This window comes from Melospiza georgiana, chromosome 3, assembly GCF_028018845.1.
Source record: "Melospiza georgiana isolate bMelGeo1 chromosome 3, bMelGeo1.pri, whole genome shotgun sequence".
Taxonomy (NCBI): domain Eukaryota; kingdom Metazoa; phylum Chordata; class Aves; order Passeriformes; family Passerellidae; genus Melospiza; species Melospiza georgiana.
The window spans coordinates 83,874,162-83,893,858 of record NC_080432.1 but is presented as its reverse complement, the minus strand read 5'-3'; the positions used below and the strand labels follow the sequence as shown (position 1 = coordinate 83,893,858).

General features: G+C 45.2%; 1 protein-coding gene across 1 annotated transcript in view; it reads left to right on the top strand.

Annotated features, from left to right (window-relative positions):
• The first annotated feature begins 13,293 nt into the window (after positions 1 to 13,293).
• LOC131081681 (protein eva-1 homolog C-like) overlaps positions 13,294 to 19,697 on the top strand; it is a 202,110-nt gene continuing 195,706 nt past the window's right edge. Inside the window, exon 1 of the mRNA XM_058020936.1 lies at positions 13,294 to 13,393. Within this exon, the coding sequence (XP_057876919.1) occupies positions 13,294 to 13,393 (100 nt within the window). The remainder of the gene's footprint in view (positions 13,394 to 19,697) is intronic.

The window sequence follows — 19,697 nt, the reverse complement described above, 5'->3', positions numbered from 1 at the left end:
CTCAGGGCAGGGGAGAGGGGCAGGGGCTGTCCCTGGATGCGGAGCTGGAGCTCCCGGTGCATCCCCGGCATCATCACAGCTCAGCACAGGCACACTGTAGGAGCTCCTTGGACATCACAGAGGTTAGGAATTCACCAGAGGTTATGAATTCACCAGAGGTTATGAATTCTGGCTTTGCCACGTGAAAGTGGTGGTGTGTTTTCCAGGAACACACTTCTGTGTGTTTTCATGATAAAAGCACTCAACTAAAATTTTTTTTCGAGGCCATTCTGTCCATACTTCAGATATCCTGCAGTCTCAGTGCTTTTCACCAAGATTAGTTTAGAAATTATTGTATGCAAAAGTACTGTTGAGGTATCTTTAATATGTTTGTGTCAGTCAGGTTTCCTTGGCCATCAGTCTGGATTCAATTAGTGCCTACAGAGGCAGGAGGAAGGTGAATTGTAAATGCAGGTCTATAAATAACACCCCACAGTTTAAACTTTGCAGAGATTCACTTCAAAATATCCCTGACCCCATGAACTTATTAGATCCATCATGTTATCTGTGATGTTCCCCCAATCCTTTTATTGTTTGCAGATGACTGCCCAAGCCCCCTCATTAACACGAATAATTTCCTGCTTTGTGATCTGGTGCTTGGCTTCTCAACTGTGCTTCAGCAGACGATAAGGTGTGCAGAAAACAAGTGACAGGTTTCTGTAATCTGGTTAACAGCTAGTTAATCAGCAGGACATGGATGGGACAGAAGAGGGCACTCTAACTCTTAAAATACAAAAAAATCTCCAGTACTGAGCACACACTCCTCAAGTTTAATTTTTTTTTTTTTTTTTTTTTTTTTTTTTTTTTTTATGTTCTTATCCGTTACGTGAGCACTATTAAAAAGGTAGCATAATATTTTTCAGGGGTGAGGAATTATCATGTAGGTGTAATTCCAATACCTTAATGGTGATTGAGGAGATAACAAAATAGCTGTGAGGAGATGTGTGGGCTATGACTTGGGAAATTACAGATTTGTAGCTCACAACTGTCTTTATGGAAGAGAATTGGATGTTTCAGTGTCGGGGAGCCACTTTTAACTCCCTGACTGACCACTGTGGATTGCAGGCTAACAAAACCACTCTGATGGGCTGGAACTGCCCTGAGCTCAGGGAACTTCCCTTGAGGTGCCCTACAGGGCCCAGAAACTTGCCCCTGTGTATTTCCCAATTCCTGTGTGGGTTGTTGAGGCACCCTGGCATCAAGACACTGGAACATGTGTTGTTGGGTCTCTTTTTTTCAGGAACAGCTTTCTTGAGTTTGAAATAGAGGGGCAAGACACTCCCCTTGAGTTTCTTCATTCTGTCACATCAGACAGAAGGAGAAGGGCTGCCTCCCTGCTCTTCTTGCCTATATAACAAAATCTATGAGAATATGGATCACTTTACTGTCACTGGGATAGGGTGAGGCTCATGAATGAAAGGCATCACTGTTCTCAGGTGAGATAATGAGGAGGGCAGTGAAGATGGTGAAGGGCCTTGTGGGGAAGCCCCATGAGGAGTGGCTGAGGACACTTGGCTTGTGCAGCCTGGAGAAGAGACTGAGGGGAGAGCTCACTGCAGTTACAGCTTCTGGTGAGGAGAGAGGAGAGGCAGAGGATGATCTCTTCTCTGTGGTGACCAGTGACAAGCCCTGAGGGAATGGCCTGAAGCTGTGTCAAGGAAGGTTTAGGTTGGATGTTAGAAAAAGGTTTTTCACCCAGAGGGTGGCTGGGCACTGGAACAGAATCTTCTCCAGGGAAGTGGTCACAGCACCAGCATGGCAGAGTTCAAAAAGTGTTTGGATGATGTTCTCTGGCACAGGGTAGACTTGATGATCCTTGTGGCTCCCTTCCAACTCAGCTTATTCTGTGATTAAACAGACTTTTGTACTTCTCTGAATTAATTCTGACTTAAACTTATTTCTAGTCCCTCCTGTTCAATCCTGGGGATGCTCACTTATGGTTCCTTACTAATCAAATCTGAGTTTCTTTGGGAAGGAAAGCAGGACAGGTAGTAAATAGTGCTTAGCCTGATCCTCTCACATCTGTGGAAGTAGAATGTGACCGAGATCTTCCACTGAATGCCATCCTTCATGTTAGTGTCTTTGAAGTCTCCTCCCTTGTTTCAACACCCTTCTTGAAGTATTTCTTTCAAAACTGAACATGGCAGTTCAGCAGGGCTGGCAGTCACCCCAAACACCCTCAGTTATCCAGCTGGACAAACTTCCACCTCCAGCCTTTTTCAAACCCAAATCTCTTTTGACGTCAGCATTTCAGTGTCTCCCTCCCTTGATGTATCAGTAAAGTCAAGAGATTCTCTCCCAGGTCAGCAGTACAACTGATCCCTCTTTGCACTGCCTTGGCAAAGATTTCACTGAACGATGGTCCTGCTCATTAGAGGAAAAAAGGCCAATGTTTAAGGAGGAAGGAGACCTTGTGTTTTGCTCCCCACATTCTTTGTCACTCTGAGCCATCCGTTTTTGATTTCTGTGCTTTAACTCAGCTTTGTTGTAACAAAGGCTGACGAACAGACCCTCTAAGATCAAGGGGTGCACATTTCTGGTGTGGGGTGCCCAACAGATTGTACTGGCCTGAGCTGACCTGCTGACCTGGATTTAACCTGCTCATGTCCCCAGGAATGCAGTGCTTCAGCCCCAGCACCACCAGGATCAGGGCTGTCAGTATCACCTTCCAAAACAGTCTGCATTGCAGGCTGAGATCCCAGAGATTTCTTCTGAACACCTGAGCCACGTTGCAGCAGCCCCAGCACAGCTGTCTGTGGCCTGTCAGAGGGTGTGAAAGGAGGGAGTGAGTTTTCATGTTTCCCAAGGGAACATGGATGTATTTTTGTAGGAAACACAGCCAAAGTGGTGACACCTGCTGTTATTATTACTGTGTCTCTAAAGAAAAAGAGATATCTGTGAGGGGCTAAGCTGCTCTGGAGATCTGGTCTGTTGTCCCTCAGGAGTTGAGAAGAGGCAGCTGGATGTCCCCAGATTACAAAAGAAGTGGGACTGGCTCATGGAGGGCCTCTCCACCTCATCTTCTAGCTAAATTACACCCATTTCAACCTGTGAAGCTATTCACAGCTGCTGTAGCCCCAGCAGTGGCTGATGGAGCAGACATATCTCCTCTCAGACTGTCCAGAGGTACCTGAATCCTTCAGGCTCTCTTGCAAACCTGTGCGAGCAGAGACACAAGGCCATGCCTGGATTCCTCTGTGTCCTGTTTATCCCAGGTACCAAAGCAGCCCTGTAAACTACTCTGGAAAGGTTTGAGTATAGTGGATTTTATTAGAACCTTGAAACAATCTGATGTAAGTTCTAGTCTTTCTGGAAGCTTCCCTTTAATGAGACATGAGTTATTGGTTAACTTAAGGTGATTTGACCTAGCTGAAAACAATCAAAGAAATCCCAAAATGTCACTTAAAATGATCTCAAGTGCCAGGCCCTTCTGGAAAGAGCAGCTGCACATTAAGGTGGCCATCAAGCATCCACAGTTACATTTTTTCCTTACTGTAGAGCAAGCAAAGAGGAGAGGGAGAGCTGTTCTTCAGACACAGCATCCCAGCACTGAGCTCAGGAAAGCGATGGACTGGAAAATCTTCCGCTCCTTCTGTCAAAACAGCCGCGGGCCTGGGTTGTTTTGGAGCCTGGGTTGTTTTGGAGCGTGCATCCTGCAGGAGCCACACACAGTTAACCCTGCCAGGCCAGTGCCTGCTCTCCCCTCTGTGCAGTGCTGGGAAAGGGCTCACATCTGCTCCTCTGAGCCTGAGGCTTCCAGAGGGCCTCTGGCAGCAGCCATGGCTTCCGAGGCACATCACTGCCGTGTTCGTGCACACCCGTGCTCTTCCATTTCCTTTTCCCTTTGTTGCATTCCAGCCCTGGAGGGTAAATTGTTATTGTATAACCTGTATGGGTTATAAAAAAAAATGTGTGCCAGTGATTTCTGTCAGGGTTCAGGGGATGTATGAAATGTGATCTGGTTTGTTGGTAGCTTTGCCAGTGCCTCAGTAGATGCTGACTCTGTGTTCAGAGTCAGAAATGTCTTTAAATTCCTCTTGGAATCTGTGATGTTTTAAGATCATTGAGAATTTGAGCTGTGTGGCTTTGTTGTTTTTCTTGTCTTATGCTCTTGTTTATGTCCCCACTCCTTTTGATTATGCTCCCACTCAGAATTCTGTTTCCTCTGGGATGTGTGGCACCCTTACAGGTTACGGAAGGGAACTGGCTGACTTCAGCATTTATAAAACATTTGATTCTACTAAATTTCTGATTTAGTAAGAAATTTTAAAGAGGAATTGTGTCTAATATGGAAGACAATGTTGAAATTACTCCAATAATCCAATAAACTGTGTAAAAGGTATATAATTGCTTAGAGGTTAAAAGAGTGAGATGTTATGAGTTTAGAGAGTTATGAAGAGTGTGTGACAAAGCAAGGTTAAGTTCAGTAAATGATGCCAGAGGTCTTTCCCTTAGGCAGTAAATTCTTGGGTCTCCTTGAGTCCTGTGTGGGTCCAGAGGCCAAGAGGTGTCCTTGCCTCCAAGCTTCTATAGTCTGAGTGATGGAGGCTGAGTGCCAGAGCCATTTTACAGAAAGCTGCCCCGGGAACACCATTAAATAAATAACTCATTGATGAGTCCAGGCAGCTCCTTCAGTACTTATCTCAAACTGGAAGACAGGTCTTGGGTTGGGAGCATCTATCTCATTCCAGAAATTGGAAGTCCTGTTGGGACTACAGTTGGGAACCTAAAAAGATCTCCTGTTTCCTGAGATGCTTAAAAACCCAATTGAAATGAATTATAAAAGAAATCCCATTTATCTTGAAAGGCAAGTGTAATCGAAAGACTGATGGGTGAACTCCCAGGTACCTTTACATTTCATAGAGTCAATATTTGTTCTTTCTCTATTTATAACCCCATTACTCTCTCTAGGTGGGCAGGAGATTTCAGGGGGAACCATTTGTTTTTCTTGATTAATGTATTAGTGCTGGTGGTTTGTCATAGTAAATTATATCTATTATCTCAACCTCTGTATGCAGGAGGAAAAGCAAGTCAAAAATTTATGATCAAATTGCTCAAAGTCATGGCTTCTCATTATTTTTAACAAAGCAAATCAATTTCTGCTCTTCGTTTTTGAGTGACTAGTGACTAACCTGAAGAGAAAATGTCTTTTATATCTTTTGTTTAGCAAAAGCCCTTTAGAAATCATAATGTTATTTTCCAGTGCACTGGCTCAGCTGTGTGCAGTACTATTGTGTGAAAATAGGTGGGAGAGAGAAACTGCTGCCTTGCCTTATGTCTCACTTTGCTTCCCTCTGGACTCACAGCAGGGCTTTCACCTGAGAACTGGGCTTTACAAGCTTTGAGTCTCTGCCTCTTCCACCACAGAAGCAGCAGCTCTGGACACTGACTGAACTGAAACCAGCTGAAGAAACTCTCAGCTCTCCTAGTTGTTCACAGCACCATTTGTGGCAATCTTCTTTGGGTGAAAACCAAGCTGCCTCAAATCAGACTCCTTTTAATGGACAAAGCTGCTCTTCCTCTATCAGAAGGTTCATTTTACAGAAGGAGCATTAGGTGGAGATGAGCTGTGTTGGGATAGATTCAGTGAACAGAAAAAAATTGGTTTACCTTTCCCACTGGGAAAGGAAAAGGGAATTTGATTAGTTATGCATGTCCAAGATAGGGGTAGCAAGTGAAGCAAGAAATTACCTGCAGTGTAGTAATAAATGTAAGAGATTCTCCATGGACAAGAAGACCTGAGATTGAGAATGACCAGGGAAGGGCTGTGCATGAAACAGCACCCAGGGGATTAGTGCAGGACAGGGCAGAGCACAGCACCAGTGTTGGGCAGGGTAAGGCTGGCAGGGTGATGCTGGCTTGTCAGTGTTCACAAGGGGATAGTCCAGCAAAAACTGAAAATATTTTGGAATCTAAGCAGGCTGTAGTCTCTTTTTGCCTCTGCTGAGGTGTTTCTGAGGCAAGTTACTTGTGTTAGAAAAGCCATTTTTTATACTTATTTTATGTAGTCTCTGGATGCACGCACCCACTAAGCTGTGCCCATACACACACAGCTCTGCACATAACACTGCTGTCAGTCCAGGCAATGCCCAGCCTAGTGAACTCTGACATCTTCAAATCTCATGTGAAATAGCTGTAAAAACCTGTAAAGTTTCCTTCCTTCCTCTGCATCCTTTCTAGCTGGTCTGATGAGCAGTGTTACCACATTAGGTATCAGGGATGTGTGAGCCAGGTGCCCAGAGACAGTGACTGCAGCCAAATTTCAGTATGAGCTTTCTGCAATGAGAAGCATCTCTTGCCCTAGAACCAAGTTAACTAATGATAGTGTTGTGGCTACAGAGTGTGGAGATTTTACTGTCTTGGACTTCAATGCCCTTGTCAATGCCTTGGGTTGTTTTAGATGACATAGTCCAGTGCTGTCTGCACTGCCCAGCACACCTGGACTTTGTCACTGGATAGTCTCTTGGGATCACTGTGAAAGAAAATACCTGGTGATATTCTTGGCCTGAGTACTAAAATGCATGTGAAAGCATATGGTTACTCTTGAAACAGCCCTCTCAAATGGAAAAGATTTAAAAGAGGAAAGGAAAATGTATATTTAAGTACATGTGAAAGGAGAACACAAACCTGTTCTTCTTGCAAATGGTAGATGTAGTCCATTGTTGAATTTGCACTGATGCCAGTGAAATTACACTTGGGATTAATTATCCCCATTCAGCAGAAAAGCATTTCCTCTGATTTCCTTTGATTTTTTACCAGTTTGTGATCTGTGAGCCAGAGATATTTTGTGTAATTTGCTGTCTGTCCAAAACCAAGGGAAATACCCTCTCCTCCAAAGCAATGATATATCTGAGGTGAAAGCTGATCTGTCTGAGTTATGTTGGAACCAGGGCACCCAACAAGATTTTTCATTGACTTCTCCAGATCCAGCTTAAGCACAGTCTATGCTGGATGCTCCTGAAGGAATGGTCTGTCCTGCTGATCACTGTACATAGGTGGGAGCACAAACTCATGGCAACCTGGGCTGTAGCTGTGCTGGAGTCAGGAGACTGCAGGATGCCCTGTCATCCCTGGGCAGCTGTGATCAGGCTTGCCTGAGTAGCAGATAGAGAAGATGCTGAGCATTGGCAGACAGTCTGCTCTGGAGTTATGTTTTCATTTCTCAGCCCATGCCACTGTGTCTTTATCAAGGATATTACAAATTCCTGAAACAGTCTTGGGTCTCTTAGAGCACATCATCTGTTTGTGGTTACACTATTAAACTCCAAGCCATGATTCCTTCCTGCCTATTGGGAATGGCCAAAGCTCCTGCCAACTTCCAAGCCATGCTCAGAAATGTTCTGGATTGTTTGATCCAGGTGGCCTGGATCAAAAGTGAACCAAGGACTAGTCCAAAATGTGAGTGGCAGTGCCTGTGTTCAGACCCTTATGTGGTTCAGACTATTAATATAGAGGTGGATTTTATGAAAAGACTTCGTGACAATGTTTGGAAACAGTCTTTTTTGTGGGAAAGGTCTCTGGCAACAAAAATGGCTTTTTCAGTGTAAGGTAAACAGTAGTTTCCATGAGGATGGGCTGTGTGGAGAGGAAGTGTGCCCACGAGGGACAGAGGAACCTGGGGAATGCTGAAGGATTCTCTTGTTGTCCTACGATCTACTGTCTTTGCCCTCAGAGTGGAGTACAGAGGTTTGTGATGAATGCTCATGGCATCATTTTAAGGATGAATGTTGAGATTATTCCTTTTTTAATCAAATAACATCATAGCATGTTACTTCCACAGGACAGGCAGAGAACTTCTAAACAATCTGAGAAACAATTCTGGTTCTTGTGGAAATTAGGGACAATGTAAATTATTTGTGAAGGTTGGTAGTAAAACAGGAAAAACAAAAATGAAGAACATAGTGGAATTCCAGATTAAAAGGGATCTGTAACCTGAAGTGACTCATGCATGCATAGCAGTAGGATTGAGATGATTCTCCCTTGGTGACCATAGGTGAGATAATAGGAAAAACATACTGCTGCTCACATTGAACCAGCTGAGATGTCCGTGCTCTTCAAGGCCAAGACCAAGGAGGTCAGAAATAGGTATCCTCAGGTGTCAAATTCAGCCTCTCATCTAAGAAGCACTCCCAGAGAACTATTGAATATACTAATGGAAAGATAGGGGTAGAAAATAGTAAAGCCAGTACCCACCATCATCCAATTAATGGAGAAATCTACCCAGAAAACCTGTTAGAAGAGGACTTATGAGTCAGGTCAAGTGGAGAACAGTTTCACTCTACAGATATCAGAAGACAGTGAAGGTCCTGAAGGTCTCAGTGAACCTTGTCTCTTTAAACCTTTATGTGACTTGCAGTGTAGTACAAAGATCAAGATGACTCCAGATTCCTGTAGTTCTAATACAGTGATTATTAACCCAAGAACATCCAGTGCACAAGATACCAACTAAACCCAACTGGATAGGCTGCTCCCAGAAAAATCACCAGATCACACAGTAGCCTCTGACACAGAACATGGAATTATTAGAATAAAGAGAACTGAGAGAGGTTTCAACTACAGTTACTTGGTGAGGCATGAGGAGAAAGCTTTCAGCTTTTTTTGTGGATCACTTTGTAGTCTTCAAATATTTTACTTTTGACATTTTCATGCATTGGAGGATTTTGCACCACTTTGTTCAGTTTCCCAATGTTTCAGTGGGATAAGTGCATCACTTGAGGCTTTTACACTACACAGAATTTGGTTGAAGCACTACCCCCACTTGAAACCTTTCCCAGTATGGAGCAAAGTCCTCCAGGTTTTATGTTCGTTTTGTAAACTGAAGTGATTGAGTGACACAAAATGTGAAAACTTCAAAGGCTTTTAAGTTTGAATATTCTGCACAGCTGTTGTTTAGCATTGAATATGGATTTTACTTGTGAGATACTTGGTGTTGTATTGCAAAACTGCATTATGTGAAGTCCTCTGCCTTCAAATTGATGAAAGCAAACAGTGCTTACTTCCATGAGTAACCCCATCTGTTTCCATAGTACACTCTTAGGGGAAAGATTAAGAAAAAAAGGAAACAAAGAGCTGTACTCTGCTGGGAAACTTTGCTATTTTATATTGAAGCTCTGACCACCCAGTTTACATTTCTTTCTGTAGATATAAATGCACATATATTTTGTTATTAATTTACATTCATTTAGAAGGAATGTGGCCCAGTGGAAAGAGCTCTGGCTGGACTTAAAAAGTATTTAGTATTTTCTTATCTCTGTCAATTTCCCCTGGCTGACATTGAAAAAGTATTGACCTTAAACATATGACTGTTCTTTGTCCATGTGTGAAATGGCAGAATGCAACAAGGCCTTTTGGAGAGTGCTTTGAGGCTTTATGGAAAAAACCTGTAAGAAGTGAGTAATGTTACTAGGGTTAGAAAGAAAGAGCAGTTTTAGAAAATTTGTACTAATAAATCTGCATGTGACTGTGTAAACAAACAGGATTTAAATCCTACAACTGGTTCTCTAGCTGAGATCTATTCCTGGTCCAGCCCTTCTGCTGACCAGCCTTTAGCTGTTGATGGTTTAATCAGCAAGGAAGAGGTTAATGGTGCCAGATCAGTAAAAAATGAGAAAGCATTACCAAAAATCAGCCCTGAAAGGAAGCAAGATCAGCACAAACAGCATTAAACTGGGAATCATCCTAACTGGGTCCATTCCTGATTACTATTTATGAACTGGATAATGTTGGGGTCACAAAACTGAATGACAAATTACTTCCTTTCTCACTGCCTCAGTTGCCCAGTTGCAGCTGTACTTAACTGTACTTTGGGAATTTACATGCATGTTTCAGATATTACAGTTTTATGTGCAGCAGGAGAAGGAGAGGATCTACAAGAGAGGAGCATGGGAGGAGAGAAAAATGCACTTAAGTAACATAGTCTAAAAGGAGGACTGGGGTACAGTTGTTAGGCATCTTAGACTTAGTGAGACTTCTCCACAGTTAATCTGTGGAGGGAGGGAGAGCAAATATCATTCCTTCAAGCTAAGATGTAATGCTGGACTGCATCAGTGCTGGCCTATTCCCACTTCTGGGTGGCTTTGGGAGCAAGGGATGCAAGAGAATGTATATCATTATATGTGTTATTACCTATCCCCAGAGACGTATTTGAGGGCATGGATGGATTTCAAGGGCTGTTACTCCTAAAAGTAAAGTTCCATTTTGGTGTTGCCTTGATTCATGTTTACCCCATGAGACTGCCCATGACAGACATCCTTTATCTGTGCTGTGCTGGGACAGGTGGCCTCTTTGCCTTGCAAACACAGCTGATGTTCCCACATGCCCCAGGGAATAAGGGCATTATGGAGATGGACTTTAACTGAATTGGCTGTTTCTCAAAGGCCAATGTTTCTTTTCTTTTTCTTTTTTTTCTTGTTCTTTTTGGCAAGAGTTGCTTTCTTCTTTCCTTTTGGAAGGCATTTGTACAGACTTACTTTAAAAAAAGAGCTCTCAGAGGACAACACCCTCCCCTTTGGTTTGGCTTTATTCACATTAACCTTAAGGGCTGCTCAAGCACACTGTCCGTGTTTAGCCTTAAGCCCTTTGTCACCAGAAGTTTTTTTTTCTTCCCCATATACTGAGTCAGCCAAACCTAATTACCCTTTAATCAGTAAAATCAACACCTGCTAACAGGGTGGGCTCTTTTCAGCAAATAGTGCTTCCCTCTTCCAGAGGCTGCTAAATTTCCAGGGGTCCTATTGTTTCTTTGTCTTGCTCATAAGGAGCTTGGACTGATAATCTGGTAATGGGTATGGTTATCTCATGCCTGTAAAACAGCAGTGGTGAATCTTCCTCTTGGCAAGGGTAGCAGAACTCGGTGAGACAAGAATTATACGTAGGTGCCAGGAGTCAAATCTCCTGGTGTTTTCTCTTTAAAACTTAGGTCAACCCTGGAAAAGCATGTGTCAGAGGGGTTTGGCAGGTGGGATTAAAGTACCAGGTGAAATAAAGAGCAAGGCAGCCTATAGAAGCTCCTGGTTTTTTATCTTGCTTAAGCAGCCCTCTGCCTAAAGTAAGGGGGCAGAATTGTCTGCAGAGAGAAGGGACTTGGAGCTGGATTTTATAGAGCCCGTTGGATCTCAGGCTGTGTCTGTGCTGTTAGGGCAGCCCAGAGCCACCTCTGTCCTTGGGGACACTCATCTGCAGCTTCACGGGAGACCCTCAGGGTGTGAAAAGGTGTTGCGGGAAGGTGTTGTGGTCTGTGCTTAGGTGCAGATCAGACCAGAATAGCCTCTTGTTCCTGTGGTCATGGACAGGATTTGAGCTCGAACTCCAGATTTACCACTCTGCTCTCATCCTCTGTGTGGCTGCTTGGAACTTGAGCAATTTGCATACGGGCAGCAGGCAAACAGGGCCACGGGACTTACAGCTCCCCTTGGGGTCTGCTTCTGGTACACAGACCACAGACCATCCTAGGACAGACTTCTGGTGGAAAAAATTACTCTGGTATTCATGGCAGCACTCTTGAAAATGTCTTTAACATGTAATCAGGCAGCCAGTCTGATATTCATCTGAGAACAGCTGAAACATTGTTAGAAATTTCAGAATAAGAAACACTTTACAAGTTCACTCAACCCTGAAAAAACCCCGGAGCCCTTTGCGCCGAAGTTTCTTATACTTGTTTTTAGCTCTAAAATCAATGTTTTTGGAGAGCTCCACTTAACTTCTTGTGCATGAACAGGACAGAGGAGTCAAAACCACTTGTGTTTTTCCTTGGGTGTTTCCACTGAGCTTATTTTTGCTGGATAGGTGCTGCAGCTTTGTTCAGCAGCTGTGTTTGAGCCTGGCCCCGTGGCTGCCACCCTTGGCAGCCCCACACAGTGCAGCTCCTTAGTTTGAATGTATGGATACACAGGCTGCTAAATGGCTGGTGCTGGCTTTGCCTGTGAAATACATCCTCCTCTCTCTGCACCAACACTCAGCTCCTGCCCTAGCCTGGATATGTGGGATATGGCCATTATTTACATGCAAACATAGGGCTGAGCTGCAGCTAAGGCTGTGACCAAAGCCCAGGACCTCCTTCCTGTACCCATCTATCTGTGTCCCCAGTTCTCAGCTCTTTCAAGTTAACATGACTAGCTTGATGCTGCCAGGATATGGATGAAAATCAGGCAGGATCAAATACCGAATGTGCTTCCAGGTGAGCTGGTGCCTTCCTTTGACTCTGCAGGGTGAGCAGTGCTCAGTGAGCATCTAGAGCCATGCTAGGAAGTTAAAATAATTGCTAAGGAAGGAGCCAGGACTCCTGGATCTCAAGGCCAGGTTGGATGGGAATAGAACAGAATATAAAAAATTATATTCTGAGCCTGTGTTCTCTTAAGGGCAACTTGGTCTAGTGGAAGGTGTCCCTGCCCATAATAGAAAGGCTGGAGTTAGATGATCTATAAACTCTGTTCCAACCCAAACCATTCCACAATTCTATGAAAACCACAGGTCTGGATCTGCTGAAAAACCCTCTGTTGAGTTTGATGGAGGATAGAGGAGTCCAGTGGGTTAGGGGAGCCTGGCATGGCTTTCTGCTGTCAAAAGATAAGAGAATTTTGAATATGTGGCTGACACTAGTCCCAGTCCTGCAGTGAGATCCAGGAGGGTTTGATCCCTGGGCCTGTGCAAAGTCTCCTTCACTGTGGGATCACTCTCAAGAGGGGACACAGAATTTTCCTGTCACCAGTCTGGCGGGACAGTGCTGCTCACACTGATTTCAGCAGCATCTGCAAATACCCGTCAGAGCAGAAATCCAGGTGAACTCAGGTGCTTTGCTTTGGGCTCCCTGCTTTGAAAACTCTGTTCATCCTTCTGTCTGTCTGTGCCAGAGAGACAAGAGCCCTGCATGTCTAATCCAACAATAGCTGGGCTCCTCCAACCCAGCCCCTCGGGGCACCCCGACTGCCCCCCAGTGCAGCTCGCAGTGCCACAGCTGGACAGCTGCACAAGGCTGCAGCAAATTTGGGCAAAGAGGTGAAGAGGTGCCTTTTAGGACCCTGGGAACTCCGCCAAGGCTCAGGTAGGTCTGTCTCATTCGTCAGCCGGGATTCATTCACTCCCAGGGATGTGTGTGTGTGTGCGTGTGTGCCGAGTGCTTTTCCTTCCCCGCCGCTGGCTGCGAGCCTTCCCAGCAATGGGACTAACGCTGCTCTCCGGGCAATGAGGAGTGCTGGGCAGGGACAGGAACCGCTTTCCTTTCCTCGGGAAGAAAACGAGCCGTGAGGACACCTAAGGATGTGCTGCCCAGATGTGCTGCCCACCCCCACCTTCCTCCTAGGACTCATGTGCTTGACAGCTTTCAGCAACTTTGCCAGGACTTCTGCAGACTTCTCAGGTAGGGAGAAGCGCCGATCCCTCCGTGTGCTGCTCGTGCGTGGGGGCTTTATCCCAGTGCTCAGGAGCAGCTCGGGGAAAGGGGATGTGAGCAGATCTGGGATAGTTATGTGGGAAGTAATTTTAATCTTTTAAAAATAAGCCAAAGATGAAAAGTGTCTTCCGTGCGAGGATTTTGAGTTTCTTAGAAGCCTTTCTCCATAATTAGCGAACCTATTTCAAAAGAGGTCTGACTAACTTTGGGAACAAGAGAAACAATAGTGTTAACTTGTGTAAGTTTGTAGCAGGAATGGTATTAACCTGTGTAAGTTTTTAGCACGTTTTGCGCTGTGTTTCTCAAAGGAGTGAAAAGAGGCAGATTGGGAGACTGGGATGGTTTAGGGTGTAAATTAAAGCTAACATAGCAAGTCTGAATTATTTTGTAGTGGGCCAGATTCCCTCCTCTTAACATATAGCTCCTGGTTGTTGCAAAAGCCCCCTGAGCTGAGATAAAGGAGGTGCATGCACAGAACAAATTATATTCTGAGCCTGTGCTGTCTTAAACTGCAAGAAAAAGTCTAATTTAATAATATCTTCTGAATCTAAAAATGTTGATAGCACTTGTTTGGAGTTGTACACAGCAGGTAAATACCCAGCACTTTCAGAGTCTGGAGTCCCATGTAAGTTTTATAACTTTATAGCTGCGCTAGTTGATTTAAAATTATGTTTCTGCTTCTGTTCTTTCTGGATGTGCATGTGGATCTGAGAAAACAACAGAATTCATTTTGCAGCTTCAGCAGGGCTGATAATTTTGCTTGGGAGTGCCCAGTGAGGGCCACTTTTCTTTTAGGATATTGGTTCTAATTTTGGGTCTTAGTGTGAATAACTAGCCTGGCATACTCTTTAGGGGTGTTTTGCAAAACTCTTGTAGTGGATAAGAGCTGCCAATTATAGTTTGCTGATGCAAAAGAGTAATTTGCAAGGGTTGAACCTCACTGGACTTGGGTTTCAACACATCCCAGCACTGCTGCTCACTGCCTGGGAGTGCATGTGTCTGTGTGCTGTGGGAAATTTGTGTTAGAAAGGAGGAGCTTGTGGTGGAGGGTGGGGGAAAGAATATGTACGGCGCTGGAAGTCTTAATGTGAATTGAAGGGGGCTGGCTTGCCTGTGATTCAGTCTCCTTTGGGGGCACATCAGTCCTGGGGGCTCCCATTCAAGGCAGATCTGCCTCTGAATGGAAAGGACTGAGGCATTTCCCTGTTTCTGGTGTGCTTTTATCCTTTTCTTGGCACTGAGCTTTCTCTGTGCTCCTGCTTGCAAGCAAGTTGATTCAGACGGGGTGCATGGAGTAGGCATGATGGGAGCCAAAGCTGCAGCGGGGAAAGGAGTTGTCTTTCTGAAATGTAGATAAAGTTTTCCCAGCCAGGCCAAACTGCCAAGCGTTAAAATGTGTCCAGGTGTCCCAGGGCAAGGGTGCTTTACATGGTGTTTGTACAACATAGCTGCAACAGTGGAAGGAAATGAGATAGGCTTCAGTGGTGCTGGCAGGGGGACCAGATGCTGTTCTTTTAAAAAATGGATAAGAAAGTTGCTGATAAAAAAGTTTTCTGTAGCATCCAACTGAACTATCATGCTTTGGGAGAAGAGGGGTGGCTAGTATCCCTGCATATGTGTGTGGCAAGACTGTACTCTGCAGCAGGGTCTGTAATCCCCACAGCACAACTTCCCATGAGTTTCCATAACTGTTGAAACCTTCTGCCAGGTCCAACCTATGTTTCCTGATAGCAGGCTTGGCAAATGTCCCCAGTCTTGTTGGACTGACTTGCAGGACAGGAAACATGATTTGCTGCAGGAAAGGGCTGTACCCAGTGTGTAGCAGCTCAAATGTAGTTTTATAAGCTCAGGAGCTGAGTACCCACAAGATGATAGGGGGTAGGGAAAGGTACAGCATTTCCCAAATCACACCTTATGCTTTCCCAGCACATTTGCACTGACCCCATCCACCTCCCTGCAATGCATGAGGGTTTGCACTGTGTGCCTCTCTGAAGGAGCAGCAGCCCAGGGAACTCTTCCTACCTGATGGAGAATCTTGTTTGTCACTGTTATCCCTGTAAGTGAATTGTCAGCTAGCTTAAGGAATGGAAGGAGGACATCCTTCTAATATTATTTGACTGTAATTATTTCTGGCCTGTTATACCCTTTTCTATACTTCAGCATGTTCTGAATTCTTCTCTGGCATGACTGGAACTGAACAGGTGAAAATCTTTGGGGGCAACTTACAGCTTTATTGTATGCCATCCCACCTAGAGGTGGTGCATCCAAAACATAAATTGTCTGCACCCCGGGGAGATGAGTGGATTTGTATTGGGTATTACTGCAGAGGAATGTAAGGCTTGCTGTGATCCCACAGAGGTTTCTGCAGCAGTTGGTGCTGCAGGGAGATGACACAGTTCTTTGGGATGTAAAGGCTTTTCCAGCTTGCAAATGGATAGCACTACTGTCCAGAGACAGCAGCTGATGCTCTTTGGGGAAGAATGGGGGTTTAACACTCAGTCCTGTAGACCTTGTATAGCAGCAAAACCTCTCTGGCTTCTCAGCTTGGTTTGACCCAGCATTACCAAGGAGGTGCTGCTGTTCGTAATAGGCCACGGCTGTGTGGTGGGGGCCAGAGTTTGTGGGTCCAGCCCTGGAGGGAGAAGCTCAGGGACAACGAGACTTGAGCTCTAATCAGATCATAAGTCAGCAGCACTGACCTGACTCTCATGCTGCAGCTCTGCAATAGGGCTGGATAAAAGACTCACCAAGGACTTCAAACCCAACCACATCCCACTGCTCCCAGTACTCTCCACTGGCTGGGTCTTCCAGGGATGTGTCTCTCAGCTGCAGGAGGATTTGATTTTCATGTAGGTCATGGCAAGGCACACCCTGAGAAGGTGCCCAGAGATGTGGCTAATTGAGTCTCAGCTCTCACAAGAGAGCACAAGCAGGGCTGGTGGGGATTTCTAACCCCTGAGCACACAGCACACTCCATCCCTCCTGTTTGAACAGCTCAAATGCCACAATGTGAACATGAGCAGTGCGTGTCCTGCTGGGGACTGGTGCAATCTGAGATGTAAGAATTCAAATTCCTTTTAAGTGAAGTATTTGAACTATGTGAAGAGTTTTGAAGTTGTTTTCTTTAATAATTCTTTAAACATTGATGTTTGCAGCAGGGTGTGGGGGTAGGAAGCAGATCCTGAGGGAGAAAGTGGACTTATCAGGCACTTTGCAGCCACTTCTTAAGAAGACCTGGACTTTTTCTCTGTGGCTCCTTGTAGAATGACCTCTTGGTTTAATCTCATTCTGTGATCTGTTCTTGTGCTCAGGACTGTTTGAAGACTTAGAACCTGCTGTCTTGATGTGTCACTTTCCCCTAATGTTAAAGGTGATACTTGAGGACTGTGATGAGGTGTGGGGTAAGAATCTGGTCTTTTCAATCTCAGTACATTAACCATAAACCCTTAGTGCTAATCTCTGCAGCAGCAATGAATTCTCCAAAATCCTTGCTGTTTGATAAAACTTGACCTTTGTTTTAGTCCCTTTCTAATTTTAGTGAGAGTCTAAGACAGAGCAATGCCCTTGCCCCTGCCAGGGGAAGCTGTGCCATAGCTCCTCTGCATGGGCTCTGGGAGGCAGTGATCCATGTGCAGTGCTCAGGCCTTGCTCCTCAGAGGGACAAGGTTAATGAAAATGGGGCCAAAAGTAGGCTTTGGTGCTAACTTTAAATGCAGGCATTGAAAGCTTATTCAACAGCTATTGCTCATATCCTGTGTGCTCTCTCTGCTCAGCCATGATGTTCCTGTCTCTGAAGCTAAGTCATGCAAACACATGTTGAATTTTGCTCTGCCCACAGCTGCCAAGGTGACCATTTAACTTCCAGCTGCATACCTGCAAGGAATTAAACTTCTGTTGTTATCATGCCATGCTCTGATCCTCCTCAAGGATTTTCCTGTTTATTGGCTGATTTCAGGCATGTTGGGCAGAAGGATGGTGGCATCAGATCTATGGGATTGCCACGAGTTTCATATTAATGGAGACAGGTCCCTCCATACTGCAGAAAGGGTTGTGAACTCAAGCATTTACAGACATCAGAGAATCCACTGCAAGCACCTAAGCCAAAAACTTAGTTTTCTAGGCATGGAAACAGCTTGGCTGGGAGCTAGTGCCTTTTTTGACACAGGAGAACCCAGCTGAAAGAAAAACCAGCCCCGGTAGTGCTGCTCCCCTTGGGTCTGCTTTAATGTTTATGTTCTTTGCATTAGATTTTGGCACAAGCTGGATGTGAGCAGCACTTTGCTTAAGGGAGCTGATGTGGCATGGAGCCAGATGAACACAGGTAACTCCCATCCACACCCTGCAGGTGAGCCCTGGGTAGCTTTTGGAACCTCTCCCTGGAGGCTCATTTTGGTCTTGAAAGCATAAAGATTTTTGTTGCTGTTGTTATTATTGTTGGTGGTGGTGATTGGTTGGGTTTTTTTTTTTTCCCCTTTTCCCCAAGAATATCAGGTTTCAAGTGAAAGCTGCTCTTGCCACCTCCCTGCTAATTGGCTCAGTGTGTTTGTTTGAGTGATGAGGGCTGGAGTTGGGGAGGGGAAAGGCACTTCTCCCTGATTGCATTTAATCAGTCCATAATAAAGGCAATTTGTTTGACAACTCCATTCACCAAATTATCATCAAAATCTACATGCTAACAGCTTCTGAGTGCCTAATAGCCCTGAATAGGTCCATGGTGTCAAGGGGGATCCAGGATTTCCATGTGTTGAAGGTTTCAGGCTGTAAAAGAGGGAATTTTCAAGAGAAAGGTAGACATACCACCACACTGGAAAATAAATTGTAACTCAGTAATGAGGGTTGAATTTTTGAGCTTAGGGGCAAGCAGGCATGCTTTAGCTTTGGTTAAAGCCTGGGCCATGTCCAGGCCACCTCCATACTTTGTCTTGGGGAAGGGCTCTGAGTGATGAGGTAGGATGGACCTCAGATTGCTGCTTAGAGAGGTCCCTGCCCCAGGTGATCTTTTCCTCCTCAGCTGGAGGCTGAACGTGCTACTCCATCCATCCCAGCTGCCTGGGCTGCAGTTTGGCTTACTGAGGGCAAACTGCCCATGCTGGGGTACAGAAATTCTCCTTTGCAGAGCTGACAAAATCCAAAACCTCATCAAAGCTGCTTTAAAACCACTTGGCCTCTTCTGATAACGTTCTGGAGATGTGGCTGCATGGGGTGGGAGCTGAAGGGGGTGGCTGTGTCTGGGAGCCGTGGCTGAGGGGTTCTCACAGGGGAAGCTGCAGCTGGGGTTTGTGTCACATGTGTCTGTTTGACTGTGGAAAAGAGTCTAAAGACCTCAGAGAGCTGGGAGGTGTTGGAGGAGGAAATCAGTAGGAGTTTGGGTGGGTACCAAGTGCCAGATCTGCTGCTCTTGGGAGAGCAGGAAAAGAATCATCACAGACGCTGGGGCTATTTTGGTGCCTGAGAGAGTTGTTCTGGTTTATCAGCAGGGATGCAGCTCCATGGTATCAACAAAGCCATGTTACCCATACCAAATACCATTTTAAGCAAAGATACAGGTTTCTGTCCACCTCTGTATGGAGGCATGCTCCAGAAAACACTGTGGGTTTCCCAACAGTTGTGATGAAAATGCTGTGAGGGGAGACTCTGTGCCTGCTGACTGTAAAAATATTCAACATTTACTGACAGCTGAGGGGAGCAAATTGAGCTGCAGGATGACAAACACGTGCTTCCAATTCCTTGTGTTTGTGGTCCTGGGCAGTCACCAGGGGCACTGCTGTTACTGCTGCAAAAACACAGCTGCTGGCTGGTGTTTGTGGAGCCAGGGAAAGGAGACACAGTCTGGGAGGGATGGCTGGGGCTGCTGTGGGTGCCAGGATGTCTCATGAGGGGTCTGTGTGAAACCTCATGTAGGCAGTGACTCCAAGCTCAGGAGCCATATGTGTGCATCTGGCTCCTGTCACATGGAAATCCTCTGGTTTGGCCATCACAGCTGCCAGCAGGAACCAAGGGACCTCAGGGATCTCAACGTCTGGGTGATCACTGGCAGTATTTATATTGTATCTACTAATTGCAGAAGCCCAGAAAATGATGAAGACTTTTGTTAGTACCAGGAAGACTTTATTTATTAGTAGTAACAAAAAAAGGAAAAAAAGAATCTGCTCTGGTAGTTTTAATGACTTCAAAGTATCCCAGTATCCCACTAGATGCACAGACAATTTGAGGAAATGGTCTTTGCAGCATTCTTCCTGTGTCTCTGTGTTATCAGGGATACAACTGCTGC